Genomic DNA, 16965 nt, shown 5'->3' on the forward strand with positions numbered 1-16965 from the left:
CTGGATGGTGCCTGGCTACCATTACTGAATGTTTTGATCAAAGATCTATAAAAGAATCCTGATCAAAAGGGGGGAAATGTAGAACTGATTTTCAGATTCTCATAGAATCCAGCCTTTCTAGAGCTATTGAGCCTAGATGACCTTCCTAAACTATTGCTCTGAGGGACTTTTTAAACCTTAAACTGAAACTATCCCGTAAAGTAATCTTCAAAAAAAAAAGCTTAATTAGAAAAGAATGTCTGCCTTGAAAATTGTGTTCTTTTAAAGAATTGTTGGTATGTGATCAAATTGACAACAACAACTCGAGGTTAGATGAGTAGCTTAGGAGCAGTGAGTTTATGTTAATGATGGTAAAATAATTCAGAAAAAGGATACCAAGAAAGGTGGCTCAAGAATGTACCCAATGCCATTGAATTGTACCTGTAGAAATTATTGAATTGGTGTTTGTTTTGTTGTGTATATCTTTACCCCCCAAAAAAAGTTTAATGTTGACTTTTTAACATATAGTATGTTGTTTTTTTTTTTTTTTGTACTACATTAAATTAGGAGGTTACATCCATTTTTTTAATTTACTTTAGGAAGTCTGTTTACTGCTGAAAGAAACCATTGATGCAAGAGTTAAGGAGCACTTAGAAGTTCGTAAACAGCACAGGACGTCAAACGCAGAATTCACAAGATCCAGTCCCTTGTCCTTAAAAGGTAGGCACAGAGCACTTCGATTTTGGACAAAGAAAATAAAGTTTCTGCTTTGTAGCGATGGCAATTATGTTTGACTCCGACTGTCATGTTAGTAGAGTGATATATTTAGAAAATATGTTCTAATGAAGGGACTTTATTTTGGTAAAGAAAAATAATTGAAAAGCCCTGAAGGGCTTTTAATGGTAGGTAAAATATATGAAAACATAAAATGAAACATTCCTAAGAAACCGTAAGTTTTTTAAAGGCTGTTTTGTTTTGTTTTTGGCAAATAGTCTTACTAGTGAATTTACATTAATACTGACTTAAATCGATTTGAGGCTTTATACCAAATGCTTTCACGTATATCACTGTATTTCAGTAGTTCTCCACTGGGACCAGTCCTCCCTACCCCCCTCCCCAGGGGATATTTGTCAATGTCTGGAAATGGTTTTAGTTGTTATAACTGGCAGGGGAGATTCTTCTGGCTTTAGTAGGTGGAGGCCAGGTATGCTGCCAAACATCCTGCAATGCGTAAGACAGCCCTCACAACAAAGAATTATCCAGAGCAAAATGCTTAGAGAACCAAGATTGAGAAATCCTGCCCTATTCCTAATTACACTTTGAGAATGACAGTTCCTTTGATTTATAGGTGGAGAAGCTAAAGGTCTGCAAAATTAAGTGGCTTGCCCAAATAAAAGATCATCTTCTTGAGGACAGAGACTATCTTATTTGGTAACCTTTTCCTCTCATGCCCCCCACCCTCTCTCACAGCTAGGGAACACAGTTCTGTCCCATAGGTAGAAATGAAAGCTTTTCTTGAGTTCCTGAGGAAGTTTGTTTTTAAACAGAAAATTTTATAACCTATTTTTTCTACTTAATACATTATAAAAGTCCTCCCACATACACATAGTATTATTTTTAATGACTGCATAGTGTTCCATTAAATGTTTCTGCTAATTTATTGGTGCAGCATGTAGATTGTATCTAGAATTGATTCCTGAAGGATTTGAGCTGTTGATGATCCAGCCTTTATGGGGTTGCCGTAGTCTTTCATTATCTTTTAGCGCTGGATATCCTCCCTGTCTTAGTTTGGTAGCGCTGCTGTAACAAAAAATACCACAAAGTGGGTGGTTTTAAACAAAAATCTATTTTCTCACAGTTCTGGAGGCTACAAGCCCAAATTAGGAAATTGGCTCTAGGGGAAAGTCCCTCCTTGTTGGTAGCCCCAGGTGTCCCTTAGCATTGCTGGGCTTGTAGGTGTTCCTCACATGGTCTCTTCCCCCTGGCTTTGTGTCTCCTCCTGTCAGTTTTCCCTTTTTATAAGAAGGGATAAAGTTTGGGACCCACCCTACTGTGGCATATTTCATTAACATAACAAAAGAAGACCCTTCTGTCTTAGTCATTTAGCACTGCTATAACAAAAATACCACAAGTGAATGGCTTTAACAAAGAGAAATTTATTCTCTCACAGTGTAGTAGGCTAGAAGTCCAAATTCAGGGTGTCAGCTCCAGAGGAAAGCTTTCTCTCCCTGTCGACTCTGGAGCAAGGCCCTTCCCATCAATCTTCCCCTGGTCCAGGAGCTTCTCCACATAGGAACCCCGGGTCCAAAGGATGCACTCTGCTCCTGGCACTGCTTTCTTAGTGGTATAAGGTCCCCAACTCTCTGCTCGCTTCCCTTTTCTTTTATTTCTTGTAAGATAAAAGGTGGTGCAGGCCACACCCTAGGGAAACTCCCTTTACATTGGATCAGGGATGTAACCTTAGTAAGGGTGTTACAATCCCACCAGAATCCTCTTTAACATAAAATTACAATCACAAAATGGAGGACAACCGCACAATACTGGGAGTCATGGCCTACCCAAGTTAACACGTATTTTTAGGGGACACAATTCAATCCATGACACCCTGTTTCCAAACAGGATTACTAATATAGGAGTTAGGACTTCAACGTAACATCTAAGGCAACACAGTTCAATCTATAACACTCCCCTAGGCAGAATCCATATTCCTCTGTGTCCCTATTGTGTCATCATGAACACTTGCTCCAGATAACATTTCAGCTCCCCTTTGGACCTCTTTGTCTTAGTGGCAGAAAGAGCCTGAAATAACTACGTGGCACTTTGAACTCTCAGCCCAATTCTTTATTGATGGTTATACTCTGCTGTACTCTTACTTTGGGCACTAAAGAAGCAGAGTCGTGGGGATAGAAAGCAAACATTTGGCGAAGTGGTCACTTAAACCACTTCCACTCCTTGATTCTGCAGCCATGTGTTCCAGCCAAGGGAACACATATTGTTCTGCTGATCAGAGCATACGTTGCATCCATTAGGACCTTACCCCAGGTCCACAAGGTCCTGTCTGGCACTTTGCATCGTAACTGAGTTTTCAGTAGACCACCCTGCTGGGCAGAACCATCAATAAACCAAGCACACATTTTTATCTGCTTTAGTCAGGTAGACATTTAAGCTATCACCTTTACGAGTCAGAATCGACAGCAGTTAACAACATACAGGCCAAATAAACACCCAAGCATACTGACCGAAGTTTGTGTTTATTTCTTAGTAGTAAGGTGTACAAGATACAAAAACCTCCCTCCTTTTGATATGCCCCAGACCACTGGACATGGAGAATCTGCGTTTTCATAGGTTTTCTGTTACTGTCTGGTATACCTGTGTCTTATAATGCCATCTGGAATTCTTGCCACCACCTCCTTCATAAGTCCTTTCATAATGCCTTCAGAGTAGTAGACCAGAATAATATCCTTCAGGATAGTGAGATAGTTAGGGTCACTGTGGACTGAGTAGTGTCACTGAAGCAGAATGCTACGGAGCAACGAGGTAAAACAGCGAAGCTGTACAGCTTTCCCTGCCAGGGGACAGAAACCTGCTTCTCCCTTCTCTGTTCACAAGGATAGGAAAAAACAGGTGTTGCCAGCTCCATAGTGCTGACATATTCCTCTCTGTTCATTTGAGAGACAACTCTGGAAGAAATCCGTACCTCATTAAACTTACATTAATCCACTGTCATTCCCCAAGATCCATCTGTCTCCTTCTTAGGCCAAATGATGTGCGTTAAATAAGAAAGCTATATGAAAAAATACGCTTGGCTATTTCAAGTTTTTAAGGATGGTATAATCCCTTTGATTCTGTAGGAATCAATATTGCTTTTGGTTTATAATATTGGTGGGAAAAGGAGACTCCAGAGACTTCCATCTGACCCTTAATTACCCATGGTAGCACTCACTCCCTAAGACGTGGATCCCAAGTTTTGATTCTATTGATGACAGAGTAAATCTATCCCGATAAGACACTCAGCAACTGAGAAGACAAATACAGGAGATTTTTACAGACCTGCTTAGACCTTTGTGTGATGAATTTAAGCTGACTTTTTATTTATCACCCTATGGTGGATCATATTGGCTATCAGGAACCCCAAGAATTAGCATGGTCTCAGAGCCAGTGTCTAATAATACTCAAAACTTCTGTTTGCTTGTTGTTTAGGTACCCTAGTAAACAGCTGTAAGTAGGTCCCAAGTGGAAGATTTGCAAAATGTAATGTTATAGAAAGGTCCTTACTCAAGGGATGCCTGGGAGACGTGAGCCTGTGAACTAACTCAGATCTGGGGACCTGCTGAGAGACTATGGCTCTCCTTTAAGGTAGCTCCACCCGGGCCCCTGTTCACCAGATCTAGATTTTTTTTCTCTTTAGGACCTAAGTATGCACTCCATCTAATGTGGAAGTATGGACGTAATTAATCGTTGCCATAGATCTCTGTGTGTCGAACCGCTCTGACAGGGTTCCTATTGAGGTCACCATTTGGTCATGACCCTCTGGTGGACCGAGTGACTTGCCAGCCATGGGTTTTGGTTGATTGCAGGCTTTGGGTCACCCAGTCACCAGGTGACCCGCACACTCTTGGGCTTTGGTGGACTGCAGACACCATGTCCATCCTAGACATTAGTCCTCTCAGCAACTAGTTCTCACTCCCTGAGGGGTGTCTCTCACCCCCAGTGTGGCTGGCTGCCCACTCAGGAACAGCCTTGGTAGTAGTGTCCTCCCCACATTGGGCTCCACACTGTATGCAGAGGGTTCTAGAAATTGCTTGGCACAGAGCTGGTGGTCTCACACACTGCAAGTCAGCACATCAACAGACCCAACGTTCTCTTGACATTCTGTAGCAAGGAGTGCTTAGCTGGGGTATGACTGTATATACTATGTAGCCACATTCCAGCAGAGGAACCATAGTTCCCCCACTGGTTACTCTTTTTATTGGGCAAGCAAGAGCATGGTCTTGTGGGGACAGGCACCAAACAGTCTGGCAATGCTAGACAGGCCTACTGCCTACTTGGCAGCCCTTCAGCTGGACTTGTGGGAAGCTGAGTTCAAGAGGAGCCCTTCTCTCCCAAGGGGAGGGGGTCACTGGTCCCACATGGCTTTGACCAGGCAACCCCAGGAGAGCGCCTGTGGTTATTTATCATCTTGTCACTCCACCCTAACCGACTCAGTCCCAAGAATGCCATGCACTCTCAGCCCTGGTCCTTAGTTCTTGCTGTTTCCTCTCCTTGAAGCTCTCTTCTCCCACCCCTCCACTGGGCCAGCTCCTCGTCTTCCTCCAGGCCTGTGCTCAAGGGCTATTCCTCTAAGGAAACTTCTCTGACTCTCTATCTTCTCTCTAAGGGAGCTGCCCCTCCCTTTCCTGGGTGCCTGTTTCACCTTCTACAGCAGTCATTCCTGTTGCTTCCCTGCTTCCAATATAGACTTCATTCTCAGGGACGGCAGGAATCTTGTCCTGTTTGACGTTTCTGTTGTCCAGCCCCTAGTAGAGAGCCTGTCATTCAGGAGCGGCACAGCAAATATTGGAAGAAATAAAGGACTGAATTGTAGTCGCTACTTCCCATTAGTGGTTTTGCATGAGCGCTTTCATATAGACATTCAGAAACTATATTTTCATAGGTTTTATCTGTCACCACCTGGCATGTCTATGTCTTAGCATGACCTCTATTTGCCACCTCCTGCGTGATAAGTGTGCCAAGGCTTTGCAGCAGGGTTTCATTGCAACATCCCCTTCTCCTTCAGCAAAAGACAGAGGTGGGAGTGATCTGGGAGTTACAGATTATTAAACAGCTTTTCTCATTTGTTTTTCAGAAAGTCAAAACCACATCCTACCCCAGTGTATGATTAGACTGCAGTATTTTCTGACTCTTTCAGCAGCCAGAGACTGAAAATACCTTTCCTCCAGCCTTGTCCCATCCCAGGTGTCCTTGATACCTCAAAGGCATTGCTACGTCTACACCTGCTACTGAGCTTCAGTGTGTTAAGGTGCCAGCAGTGTCCAAGGTCTTCCATAAAAACCAAACCAGTTGCCATTGAATTGATTCCAGCTTACCGAATTGAAAGACCTGACAATCTACTCATGGCAACCCCGTGGGTGCCACATTACTCCGTAGGGTTTCAGTGGCTGACGGCACTGGGTTTGGGGTGGGCGATCTTTTGGAAGTAGATCACCAGGCCTTTTTTCCAAGGTGCCTCTGGGTGGATTCAAACTGCCAACCTTTTGGTTAGTAGCCAAGTGTTAACCGTTTGTGCCACTCAGAAACTGCCACTCCTCCACCTTAAAAAACAAAACTATTGCCTTTGAGTCAGATTCCAACGCATTGCGACCCATGTGTTTCAGAGTAGAACTGCACATGAGGTTTGCAGTGGCTGTAACTTTACAGAAGTAGATTGCTAGGCCTTTCTTGCAGTGCGCCTCGGACTGGTTCAAACTGCCAACCTTTGCGTTAGTAGTCGAATGCAAACCGTTAGCGCTATCCAGGGACCTGGTCTTCCACCTACCTGTGGCAAATTCTTGGGATGACCGTTCCTAGCCAGCATTCTTAACCTGTTATCTAAAGATGAGAACAGATTCAGGGTCCAAGTAACTTGCCCAAGGTCAGTTAACGAGTGAGTAACCTGAAAGCACAGGCGTCTGGACGTCTGCTTGTTGTCACTGCCTCAGTACCCCTATTAAGGTAGATGCTGTGCGTGCATTTCTTTGAATGAAAGCTCCCTCTAATCGTGTAAACAGAGCTTTCTGTCGACTAACCATGTGGAAGCCAGGCACAATGTACTGCTTGAACTACTATGTGGGTGTCTTTGTCTTAGACTTTATATCCCCTAACTGGAATCACAGCAGTTAACCAAGAGGTCAAATGCTAACCAAGAGGTTGGCAGTTCGAATCCATCAGCTGCTCCCTGAAAACCTTCTGGGGCAGTTGTACTCTGTCCTGTGGGGTTGCTATGAGTTGGAAGTGTCACCGTGGCAATGGGTTTGTTTGTTTGGCTTGGTTCAGTTGGAATTGACAGGTTTGGCTTTGGTTTTTAGTCTCTGATCATGAGATGGAAAGGGAGAAAATAGACTTCAAAACAAAGCTCTTCATCCAGCCCCCAGCACTTAACTTCAATGCATTGTCTAAATAGGGCTCACTACATTTTTGTGTTTGTGAAGCAGTAATAGTAATTTTTTTAACTACGTCTTCTATTCTTCATAACCTTTCCATGCAGTGAACATCTAAGAAACCCAGTCCTTTGGAAAATACAGTAAAATAAATTAAATTTTCCTGGGTACTGTGCTTTCTGCCTACAGTGGCTTTCTTTCTGGCTTTTCTTCTAAGCTGAACACTCCTCTAAAGCCTGAGCTTGAATCTCCAGGCAAAGTCTGTCGCATCCGGCGTTCCTTTGCAGCATCTGAGGTATCTTGTGTGTATTCTAAAGGCAGAATTACCAGGCTTCCTCCCTTTTCCTTGACACCCACGCAGCATTTTCTGGTGGGGCACATTACCACCATGTGAGGAAACCAGTGGGTGTTCACACAACAAGAAGAGAAAAAGAAAAAGAGACCCGCCAAAACAAGCAAGTTCTTCCCATTCGTCCCTCTGTCTGAGAAATGTTCCCGTCCTTTCCCCAACACCCGTTGCCCGGGACCTGCCAAAGAAAGCTTTCTCTTTGCCCTTCGGACACAGCTTGATTGTGAGCCTTCCTCCACCCCCCTCCCCCCGGCGTCTCTGCGAGTGGAAATTTGTGTATGTGGGGTTTGTTTTGGTTTGTATTTATTTTCCCAGCCCACTGAAAACAGAGCCTTTCCTATTTAAAATAAATTTTGGAAATGAAACACTTTTCCCTTGGAGCCCAGCCCTTCCTCCTTGTAAACGGCCAGGCATTTTGAGGGAGGTCAGTGAAAACGTGCTCCAAAATATCATTCTATACTTCCTTCCCATCAGCATTTTCTTACGTATTACTTCCCCCCTCCCCCCCCCCCCAAAAAAATACTGTATATCCAGCATTGGTCACCTCTGAAAAAACACAGGTCCTTGACACAGAATCTTAACTTAAATGGCCAGTGTTTCATGAATCAGCTATTACAACAGAGTGTGAGTGTTCCATTCCCAGTATGCACACCAGTAGTTAGGAGGGAGATAGAGAGTTCTCTGATGTTCACAGTCAGACTAACAGGGAGGAAACAGTCACTCTTGTGGGTTTATACACAGTAAAACATCACAACACGCTTTCAGTTATCGGCTGTTCTGCTAAATATTCTTAATATTTAGGCATTGTTTTTTTTTTCCATTCCCAGCCCTTTACAAATAGAATTGGATTTCCCTAGCTCTGTCATAGAGCACTGTGGAAACGTGCGTTTTCTTTTTACTCATGTGTTTAAATGGCTTTCGTTATTATTTGCATTTCTTCCCATAATGTACTCAATCAAAACATTTTCTAGGCTTCCATCCACACGTGAGAAGCTTGGAAGGGCAATAATAAAAGCAAGTGCCCATAAACCCTCTGGTGAAGGTGTCATATTTTCACCAAAGATTATTTCTCCAAGGAGTGGACAATTTGTAAAGTAATAAAATTTTATATTTTTTACCCAAGCTGTGCGAAAGCAGCAGTGACAACCAGGAGCAGATTATCCAATAAGCAAGGTAAGCATGGGCTCACCTGTGCTTACTTACTAATTTGTAGTGAACAATTTTATATTTTTTCACCACAGCAAAGAGTCTGCTTCTAGGTATCACTGGCATCTGTCTGTCTCCCAGCTCCATAGCACCTTCCTACAGAATCAAAGCCTCTTTTCAAATTTACAGCCCCTGACAGAGGTGAATGACTCAGTAGGCAAGGCAGGCACGGACTTGTGCTGATTTACTAATCTGTAGTGCACAATCTCGCATGGGTTTCACCACACCACATCAAAGTGAAACTCATGTGAAATTGTGCACTACAGATTAGTAAGTAAGCACAAGTGAGCTCATGCTTACTTTGCTTATTGAATAATCTGCCATTGATGACAACATACAATGCTGCTTTTCAAAACCTGGAGAGAGTTCTCTGATCATTTATTACAGTAAATAGGAAGAAAACAAAATCCCTAAGCTCCTAAGGATAATGTTTTCACTTGTTATAGTGACCTGTCAATCCACATTGCCAGAGTTGAGATGACTGATATTTTGTCCACTTTTTAATTTTACAAGAAATTAAAATACAACAACAACAAAAAACTGATGTCTAACCCCTCAGAAAGGGTTAGGATTCTTCTCACCACACTAACTTCCATTTGAACCACCCAGAAGATGTTAGCAAAAAACCTTATTAGGAGGACCCTTTCGGGCCGAGTATACTGCTTCTTTCTCTCCCCTCTTCCGCCTTTACCTCCCATCCCATGCATCAGAAATAGAGTGATTTTTCTCTCATAAAACAAAGTCTGTATTGCTGTTGCTTAATTTCAGGTTACAGTGTTGATCGTGTTGGCACTTTTATGGTGATGCAATGTCAATACCATCACCTTTGAGTCTGCTTGGGCTTGCTCACATTTATATGTGGACATTCTGCTCCCAAATTTCTGTGTATCCTAGAACTGGAACGTTCAAAACAACTCTACAGAATCCCTGGGGACTCTTGAATTCCAGAAAGATCTTTATCATCAAATGCTGATTTGCAAGATTTTTTTTTTTTAGGAGATGCCCCAATTGACTGAGATCCCTGCCCTTTTACCGGCTACATGAAGACCGACTACTTATTCTTGTCGTTGTTAGGTGCCATCAAGTTGGCTTACTCATAACGACCCCACGTACAACGGAGTAAAATGTTGCCCAGTCCTGCGCCATCCTCACGAGCATTGCTATGTTTGAGCCCGTTGTTGCAGCCATTGTGGCAGTCCGTCTTGTTGAGGGTTTTCCTCTTTCTCTAATTCTATATTTTACCAAGCGTGCTGTTCTTCTCCAGGGATTGATCCCTCCTGATAATGTGTTCTAAGGAGCATTCTGGCTGTACTTCCTTCAAGACAGATTTGTTTTTCTGACAGTCCACAGTACATTCAGTATTCTTCGCCAGCACCGTAATTCAAATGGATCACTTCTTCTTTAGTCTTCCTTTTTCATTTTCCGGCTTTCAAATGCATATGTGGCAATGGAAAAGATCATAGCTTGTGTAAGGCACACCTTAGTCATCAAAAGTTTTATTGCAAAGAAAAATCCCATTTAGAGGTCGGGTGGAACTGATTCGCATCCTGCCCTGCTCTGAATGGGAGAAGTAAAAGGAAGAGAAAGTCGCTTGCCCTTGAACTGATATAGGGCTGAGATAGAAATCTTTATTTTTGGTGATCTTTTGTTTTGTCACAATATTTCTAACGGTGACAGCCAGTTGGGGGGAGGCCTGTAGTTCTTCCGCTTCATCCAGCAGAGAAGGACAGTCCTCACAGTTGGTGCATGTGGTCATCTGCGGTGCTGGCTTTACACTGAATGTGTGCGTGTATGCCGTGGAGGGGGAGGAGGAGAGGCAGGGAGAGAGAGTGTGACTCCTCCAGGGTTATGAGTTCTTAGCAGAACCCTGGTGAAAGCCTGGAAGGTGGCGGCTCTCCTGTGGTTCAGGGAGACCAGCTGGTGAGGAAAGCTGTCATGGCTGTTCGTGTCACTCACAAGCAGAGGCTTTTCTCCCAGGTGTGTGGAATGACAAAGGGTAGTGGGGACTGTTTACCTTGGCAGGAACTGTATGTTTTTTGACCATGACGCTATCACATAGCCTCAAGACGAGGAGGAGGTGGCACAGCATTTACCAGTTGGTCTGTTTCCTTTTCATTTATTTTCCTTTGGCCAGGATCTCTGATTATAATGGCAAGATTTTAAAATTTCTAGTAATCGAGTTCCACATTGCTAGTATTAAAGCCATCGGAACCTTGGGAGAGAAAATGGGTAGTAGTCATCTGAAAGATTAAATACAAGTGAGAACCTTTCGATTTTATAGGGTAAAAGGACAAGTGAAAAGGCCTCATGCAGGATAATATACGTGGCTTAAAGCTTGGGGACTGAGATTTGCTAACTAATTGGGGAACTTTGGGGACTACCACTCAGATGATGGTTAAAACCAGAGAGCTTTCGTTTTCAAATTTCCCTGACATCCAGACCCGAACCCATGTCTGTCAAGTCGATTCCGACTCATAGCGACCCTACAGGACAGAGTAGAGCTGCCCCATAGGGTTTCCAAGGAGTGGCTGGTGGATTCGAACTGCTGACCATTTGCTTAGCAGCCATAGCTCTTAACCACTGTGCTATCAGGGTTCCTTCCCTAACATAGTACCTTAATTATTCTAATTACTTGGATTAAAAGTGGAAAATCTAAAATTGTCTTTTTTTTTTTTTTTTTTGTAGCTAGTAAATGTTTTCAGTTTGCCACTTCAATTATTTGTAATTGAAACAATTTTATAGTCACTGTGATAACGTCGATAAACTTGGGAAGGGAACATCTGCTCTCTCTGGTACATGATACATTTATAGTGGCTCCGAGTGAGCTGTCACAGAGTCCTGAGTGAGGTGGCTATTCGGAAGTATTGGGAAGCCCTGGGCCGTTCCCAGGGAGCTGAGGAGAGGCATATTTAATAACCGTTCAGGTGCACATCATTGTGGGCTTGTTTATGTTTGCCGTTCTGCCACAGAGCTGTCATTACTTGGAGCCTAAACTCTAAGCAGATGAAAATTTATTTTAACCGTTTGATCATGAACTATGTAACCTAATGGAAAACTTGGCTTAACCTTTTTTGTGAAATGTCTTGAGAAAATTATCCGTGCTAAAAGTAACAATTGTAAGGATGGTGCAGGTATTTTGTTCTGTTGTAGACAGGGTCGCTGTGAGTCAGAACGGACTCGACAGCACCTAACAACAACAGCAGTAAGCAAAAACAAAACTAACTCCACATAATTTCAGACATTAAACATGAATGCCTGGAAGAGGTGGACTAGTTTTAAGCCAAGATCAAATGGCAGCTCTGGGGTCGTGGCTAGGTACATACGTCTGTAGAAATGTGTATGTTTGTGTGTTCCTGAGTATATTGAACTAATATATAGATATGTAAAAAAAAAAAAAAAGTAGGTACCCATAAATATAAGTTGCTGCTAAAGAAAATAAAAGGTACAAGACCTGAAAAGGGACACCAAAAATATGATTTCCTTACAGATATTTGCAGGAATTTTTCTTAATTGCAACCAGAAGTCTGACCTGGAAGTATAGTGTTTTGACCCCCTAGCTGTCTGGTTTCCTATTTGCTGTGTTTTGCTCTCCCCCAACTGTGAGAAAATCTATTTTACACGGCTTTAACCCTGTGTATTCTTGGAAACACTGAAGTAGAAATTATTCCCTTGGGGGAAAAGAAACTCTCATTATTTATAAGAATGACTTGTAAAGGTTTCTTTTAAATAGGAAACATTTTTGAAATGCTTTAGCAAATCTTTCTAAGATATATTTCAAGATAAAGTCGCTTCTGGGTTTCCCTTTAAGGTAATGTGAACTTTTAAAAGACCATAAGGTTTTTTTTTACATCGTGTAGACTTATCCTTATTTTAGTAAAATACTAACTTTTTGGTAATGGAAGGGTACAGAGTTTATAAATAGTCATGAGGCTTTTTAATACTTTCCCCTCCCCCATTTCTAGCTTATTAATTTTTTTTTCTCCAGCCTTTTAGAAAAGTAAAAATGAGGCTGAATGAACTTTGTTTGCTTTAGAAGTATGCGGTATTCTAATGGACTCAGAGGTACCACTGAAACTTAATGAGGATAACTATAGGACAAGGAGGCCAACTGTTAGAAAACTGTGCAATTCACACATCAGAGGCTCCTGGAGGCTTTTCCTGAGTCTAGTAAGTGACGGGGAGCATCATTTCTGTATAGCCTTTTGTAGTTAACGAGTGTGATCAGCGAATCATATATCCCATTTTAAAAGTCTCAGACATTTTTAGTTAGAGGAAATCCTCGTTCTTTTTAACTATTCAGTTTAGGATTTAAGAATCAGAAACATGGACAGTTCTCATCCACTTAGCTGAAGAACATTTTCTACCCATTCTTTCTTTGAAATCAGGCCTTGTGGTCTGCTTCCATAAAGATTACAGCAAAGAAAACCCATGGAGCAGCAGTTCTCCTCTGTAACACATGGGGTCTCCATGAGTCGTAACTGACTGGACAGCAACCAGCAACAACAACAAGTTGCCATTAGTGTGATATTTGAGAGGACCAGCTGACATAATTCCCAGAGAAAGATGTGTAGCCCAAACGTGTTTCACAGTGTTGGCCTTATTGCCATCTGTAAATTCTTTTGTGTTCCTGCTATTTCCTTGATATTTCTATTTCTTTTAAGCTCAGCTACACATTTAAACTCTTTTTGGTTTGTTTACCCTGATACTGTATGTTTTTAGTGGAAGAGTTTAGGTTACCTCAGCCTGAGAGATTCCCCAGATTCAGCTTTTAGAGATGTACTCTTTTTACTACAAGGCTCTGTTTTTAGAGGATGGTACTTTTTTGTTGTTTTTTTAGTTTTCAATTTTTATTTTGCTTTTGTCTACAATTATCCTCACTCCTCAAATTTTTTTGTGTGTAATAAAATATATAGGAAAATATTTGCCATTTTGACTATGTTTAAATGTGTAATAGTACAGTGACGTTAATTATATTCACCATGTTGTACTGTCACCAGTATTCATTTCCAGATGTTTCTCATCACCTCAGCATTTTCCTCTCCCCTCAGCCCCATAACCACTAATAAACTTTTGTCTCTATGCACACGAGTATGGCGTACTTTTTACCCAATACAAGTGTAATGTGGCTTGAGTCTGCAAAATGTACCTATCTATATCTATCTATACATGGAGCCTTGATGGCACAGTGGTTAAAAGCTCAGCTGCCAACCAAAAGGTTGGCAGTTCAAACCCACCAGCTGCTCTCTGGAAACCCGTGGGGCAATTCGACTCCGTCGTATAGGGTCGCTACAGGTTGGAATCAACTTGACAGCAACAGGTTTTTTTTTTTACTTTATTTTTTTTAACCTATGTATCTGTAGAGCCCTGGTGGTACAGTGGTTAAGAGCTATGGCCGCTAATCAAAAAGTCGGCAGTTCGAATGCACCAGCTGCACCTCGGAAACCTATGGGGTAGTTCTGCTCTGTTCTGTAGATTCGATGTAAGTCAGAGTCGACTCGACAGCAGTGCATTTTTTCTTGTACGTCTATATCTATTATCAGTTACGTTTTCAGCTTGGGCCACAAGTAGGTAAAACAGGATCACCGTGCAGCGGCTGTTCACATTTACAGTACAGTCGTGTACTCAGGGCTTAAGGAAGATGCAGCCTGTACAGTCACCTATTAGGTCATTTTTGTCTACGTTTCCTTTTAATTGCTGTTATGTACTTACAACATGTTCTGGCCGTTTTGGTTTCAATTCATAGCATAATAAAGAATACTTTTGCATTCTTTATAAAATATTATTTTCAAAGTTAGCAAATAAACTATAAAAGCAAGTTTTAAGCATGATTTATATTCCGAGACTTTGGAAGGAGGACTATATTAACACAAATATTTGGAAGAAAAAAATGCATCATCCTTAAGGTCCTTGGATATTTTCATGAAATGGTGGTGTTTCTTTTTTTAAAAAAAAAATCTTCATCAAAGTAATTTTCACTTTTATTTTTTAACTTATTATCAGAAACCTTTAAATACATACAAAAGTAGAATTGTATAATGAACTCTCCCACATATCCATCACCCAGCCTCGTGTTTTTAACATATGGTCAAGGTTATTTCTTTCATACTCCCACATACCTTTCCCTGTCCCTCACCCGATTATTTAAAAGTAAACCCTTGGCATATGTTATCTTACACATAAGTGATTCAGAATATATAGCTCTAGAAGGCTGAAAGTCTCTTTTTCAAATCATCATAGTGCCATTAAAGGAAAAAAATTCTTAATGTCATCAGTTATCTGGTCAGTCTTCAGTTTTCTCTGAATGTCTCTTTAATTCCTTCATAGTTGAATTGTTCAAATCCGGGTCCAAACACCTTCAATGCATTTGTTTGATTCTTTTTTTTACCCTAGAAGAAAATAGGTTTTAACCTATAGGAATCCCCTCCCAATTTTTTTTTTTTCCTACTACTTATTTATTTATCGAAGAAGCCAGGTCAGGTGTGCTCTGGGATTTCCCTCATTTGCCATTCATCTGGCTGTTTCTGCCTGGTGGCGATAACATGTTCTTCCAGCCCCCTGTATTTCCTGTAAACTGGCAGTGACACCCATAGGCTCGATGAAGTTCAGCTTCCTCATTTTTTTTCCTGGTGCAAGAGTATTTCATGGCATCACATAAGGTGGCCCATGACGTTTAGTTGTATCTCTTAATTTCATGATAACCGTGACCTTACAATGAAAATAGAGTTTCTTCTTTATGATTTTTTCATTAGTCGTGAATTTAGATGTGTGCATTTGGTGTTAATATTGCCAGTAAATACTGCTTAAGCAAAACAAAATAAAAAAAGACCCCTTTACTCATTCTTCTAAACTTTGACTTATTCAGGCAATTAGGAATATCAAGTTGGTGTTTCAGAAATAATAAAACCTGAGTCATAGTATACATGTTTTTTTTTTAATCTGGGTCTGTATGAGATCTGATTTAACGTCTTAATTAAGACCATAAGTCATTGCATACCTATGGCTTAATTTTTACATATTAAAATGATATATATTTTATATGAACTTGTGAAGGATAATCTTATAAGGACTTGCAAAAGATTAAAAAATGAAAGGTATGCAGTGATTTTTTTCTTCTGTAAAAAGAAAGATCAGCAGGTAGAAAGAAAGAAAACAAAGCAGGTATGAGACTTATTCTTTAAAATCCTCCAGAGGTACCATAATAACTGAGCTAATATGCATTGGCTTCTCATAAATTGCCTTGGTAGTTGGAGCCTTGAGTGCCTTAGAAATTAGCTTTCTCCCCATGCCTCTTTACTGTTGCTAAGGCCTATTTGTTTGTGTTTGAGGACCTAGGGTAATTTCTGTCTTATAACCGCTTACGTTCTTGTTGTTACCTTGTTAGGTGCCATCAGGTCGATTCCAACTCAAAACAACCTTATGTACAACAGGACGAAACACTGCCCAGTCCTCTTGTTCCATCCTTACAATCATTGCTACATTTGAGCCCATTGTTGCAGCCACTGTGGCAATCTGTCTAATTAAAGGTCTTCCTCCTTTTCACTGACCCTCTACGTTACCACACATGATGTCCTTCTCTGGGGAGTGGTCCCTTCTGATAGCATGTCCAAAGTACACGAGACAAAGTCTCTCCGTGCTCACGTCTAAGGAGCATTCTGGCTATACTTCTTTGAAGACAGATTTGTTCGTTCTTCTGGCAGTCCGTGGCATATCCAGTATTCTTCCAGCACTGAAAGCAGCAGAACATACTCACTTATACAGCTTACGTTTTCTTTTTCTTTCAAAAACTCTGTAAAGCACCACCAATATTCTAGCAAGGCTTTTGCTACTAATTTCATTATAACATGCTGATAGGTCAACAGAATAAGACTTAGAGCAGTGACTTCCAAACCTCGGTGTGCATCAGAATCCTCTGGAGCTCTTTAAAAAGAGCACAGTTCCCTGGCACCCACCGCAGGTCTATATCAGATTCTCTGGGCTGAAGAACCAGGAATCTGTATGGTTGGAAAAGGCCCCAGCCCTGGAGATTCAAATTCCCCAAGTGATTTAGATATGGGCAGTAGACTCATGGTTGGGAATTAGAGAGACTAGTAGATGGCTACTTAAACTCCACAGTGGTTTGCTTAATAACTGGAAGAGGCAGTAGAAGAGATAATAAACTTTGGGAGTATTTGGTGTTTACATCCATGCATGACTTGAGTGAAAGAATCAAAAATGGGAGAAAGACTACCGTCTTGTGAAATGGGTTACAAATTCCAAATGACTGACAAAACGAGTAATGATTGTTATAGACAAGCG

The 16965-nt window shown here is 41.3% G+C and overlaps 1 protein-coding gene across 5 annotated transcripts in view; it reads left to right on the forward strand.

Annotated features, from left to right (window-relative positions):
• The window catches only part of SLX4IP (SLX4 interacting protein), a 244489-nt gene that overhangs the window by 165252 nt on the left and 62272 nt on the right, over positions 1 to 16965 (forward strand). For all 5 annotated transcript variants that reach the window (XM_049869899.1, XM_049869901.1, XM_049869898.1 and 2 more), the window contains one exon: positions 579 to 699. In XM_049869899.1, coding sequence (XP_049725856.1) covers positions 579 to 699 — 121 coding nt within the window. The remainder of the gene's footprint in view (positions 1 to 578; positions 700 to 16965) is intronic.

Source organism: Elephas maximus, chromosome 25 (genome assembly GCF_024166365.1).
Source record: "Elephas maximus indicus isolate mEleMax1 chromosome 25, mEleMax1 primary haplotype, whole genome shotgun sequence".
In the NCBI taxonomy this organism is placed as follows: domain Eukaryota; kingdom Metazoa; phylum Chordata; class Mammalia; order Proboscidea; family Elephantidae; genus Elephas; species Elephas maximus.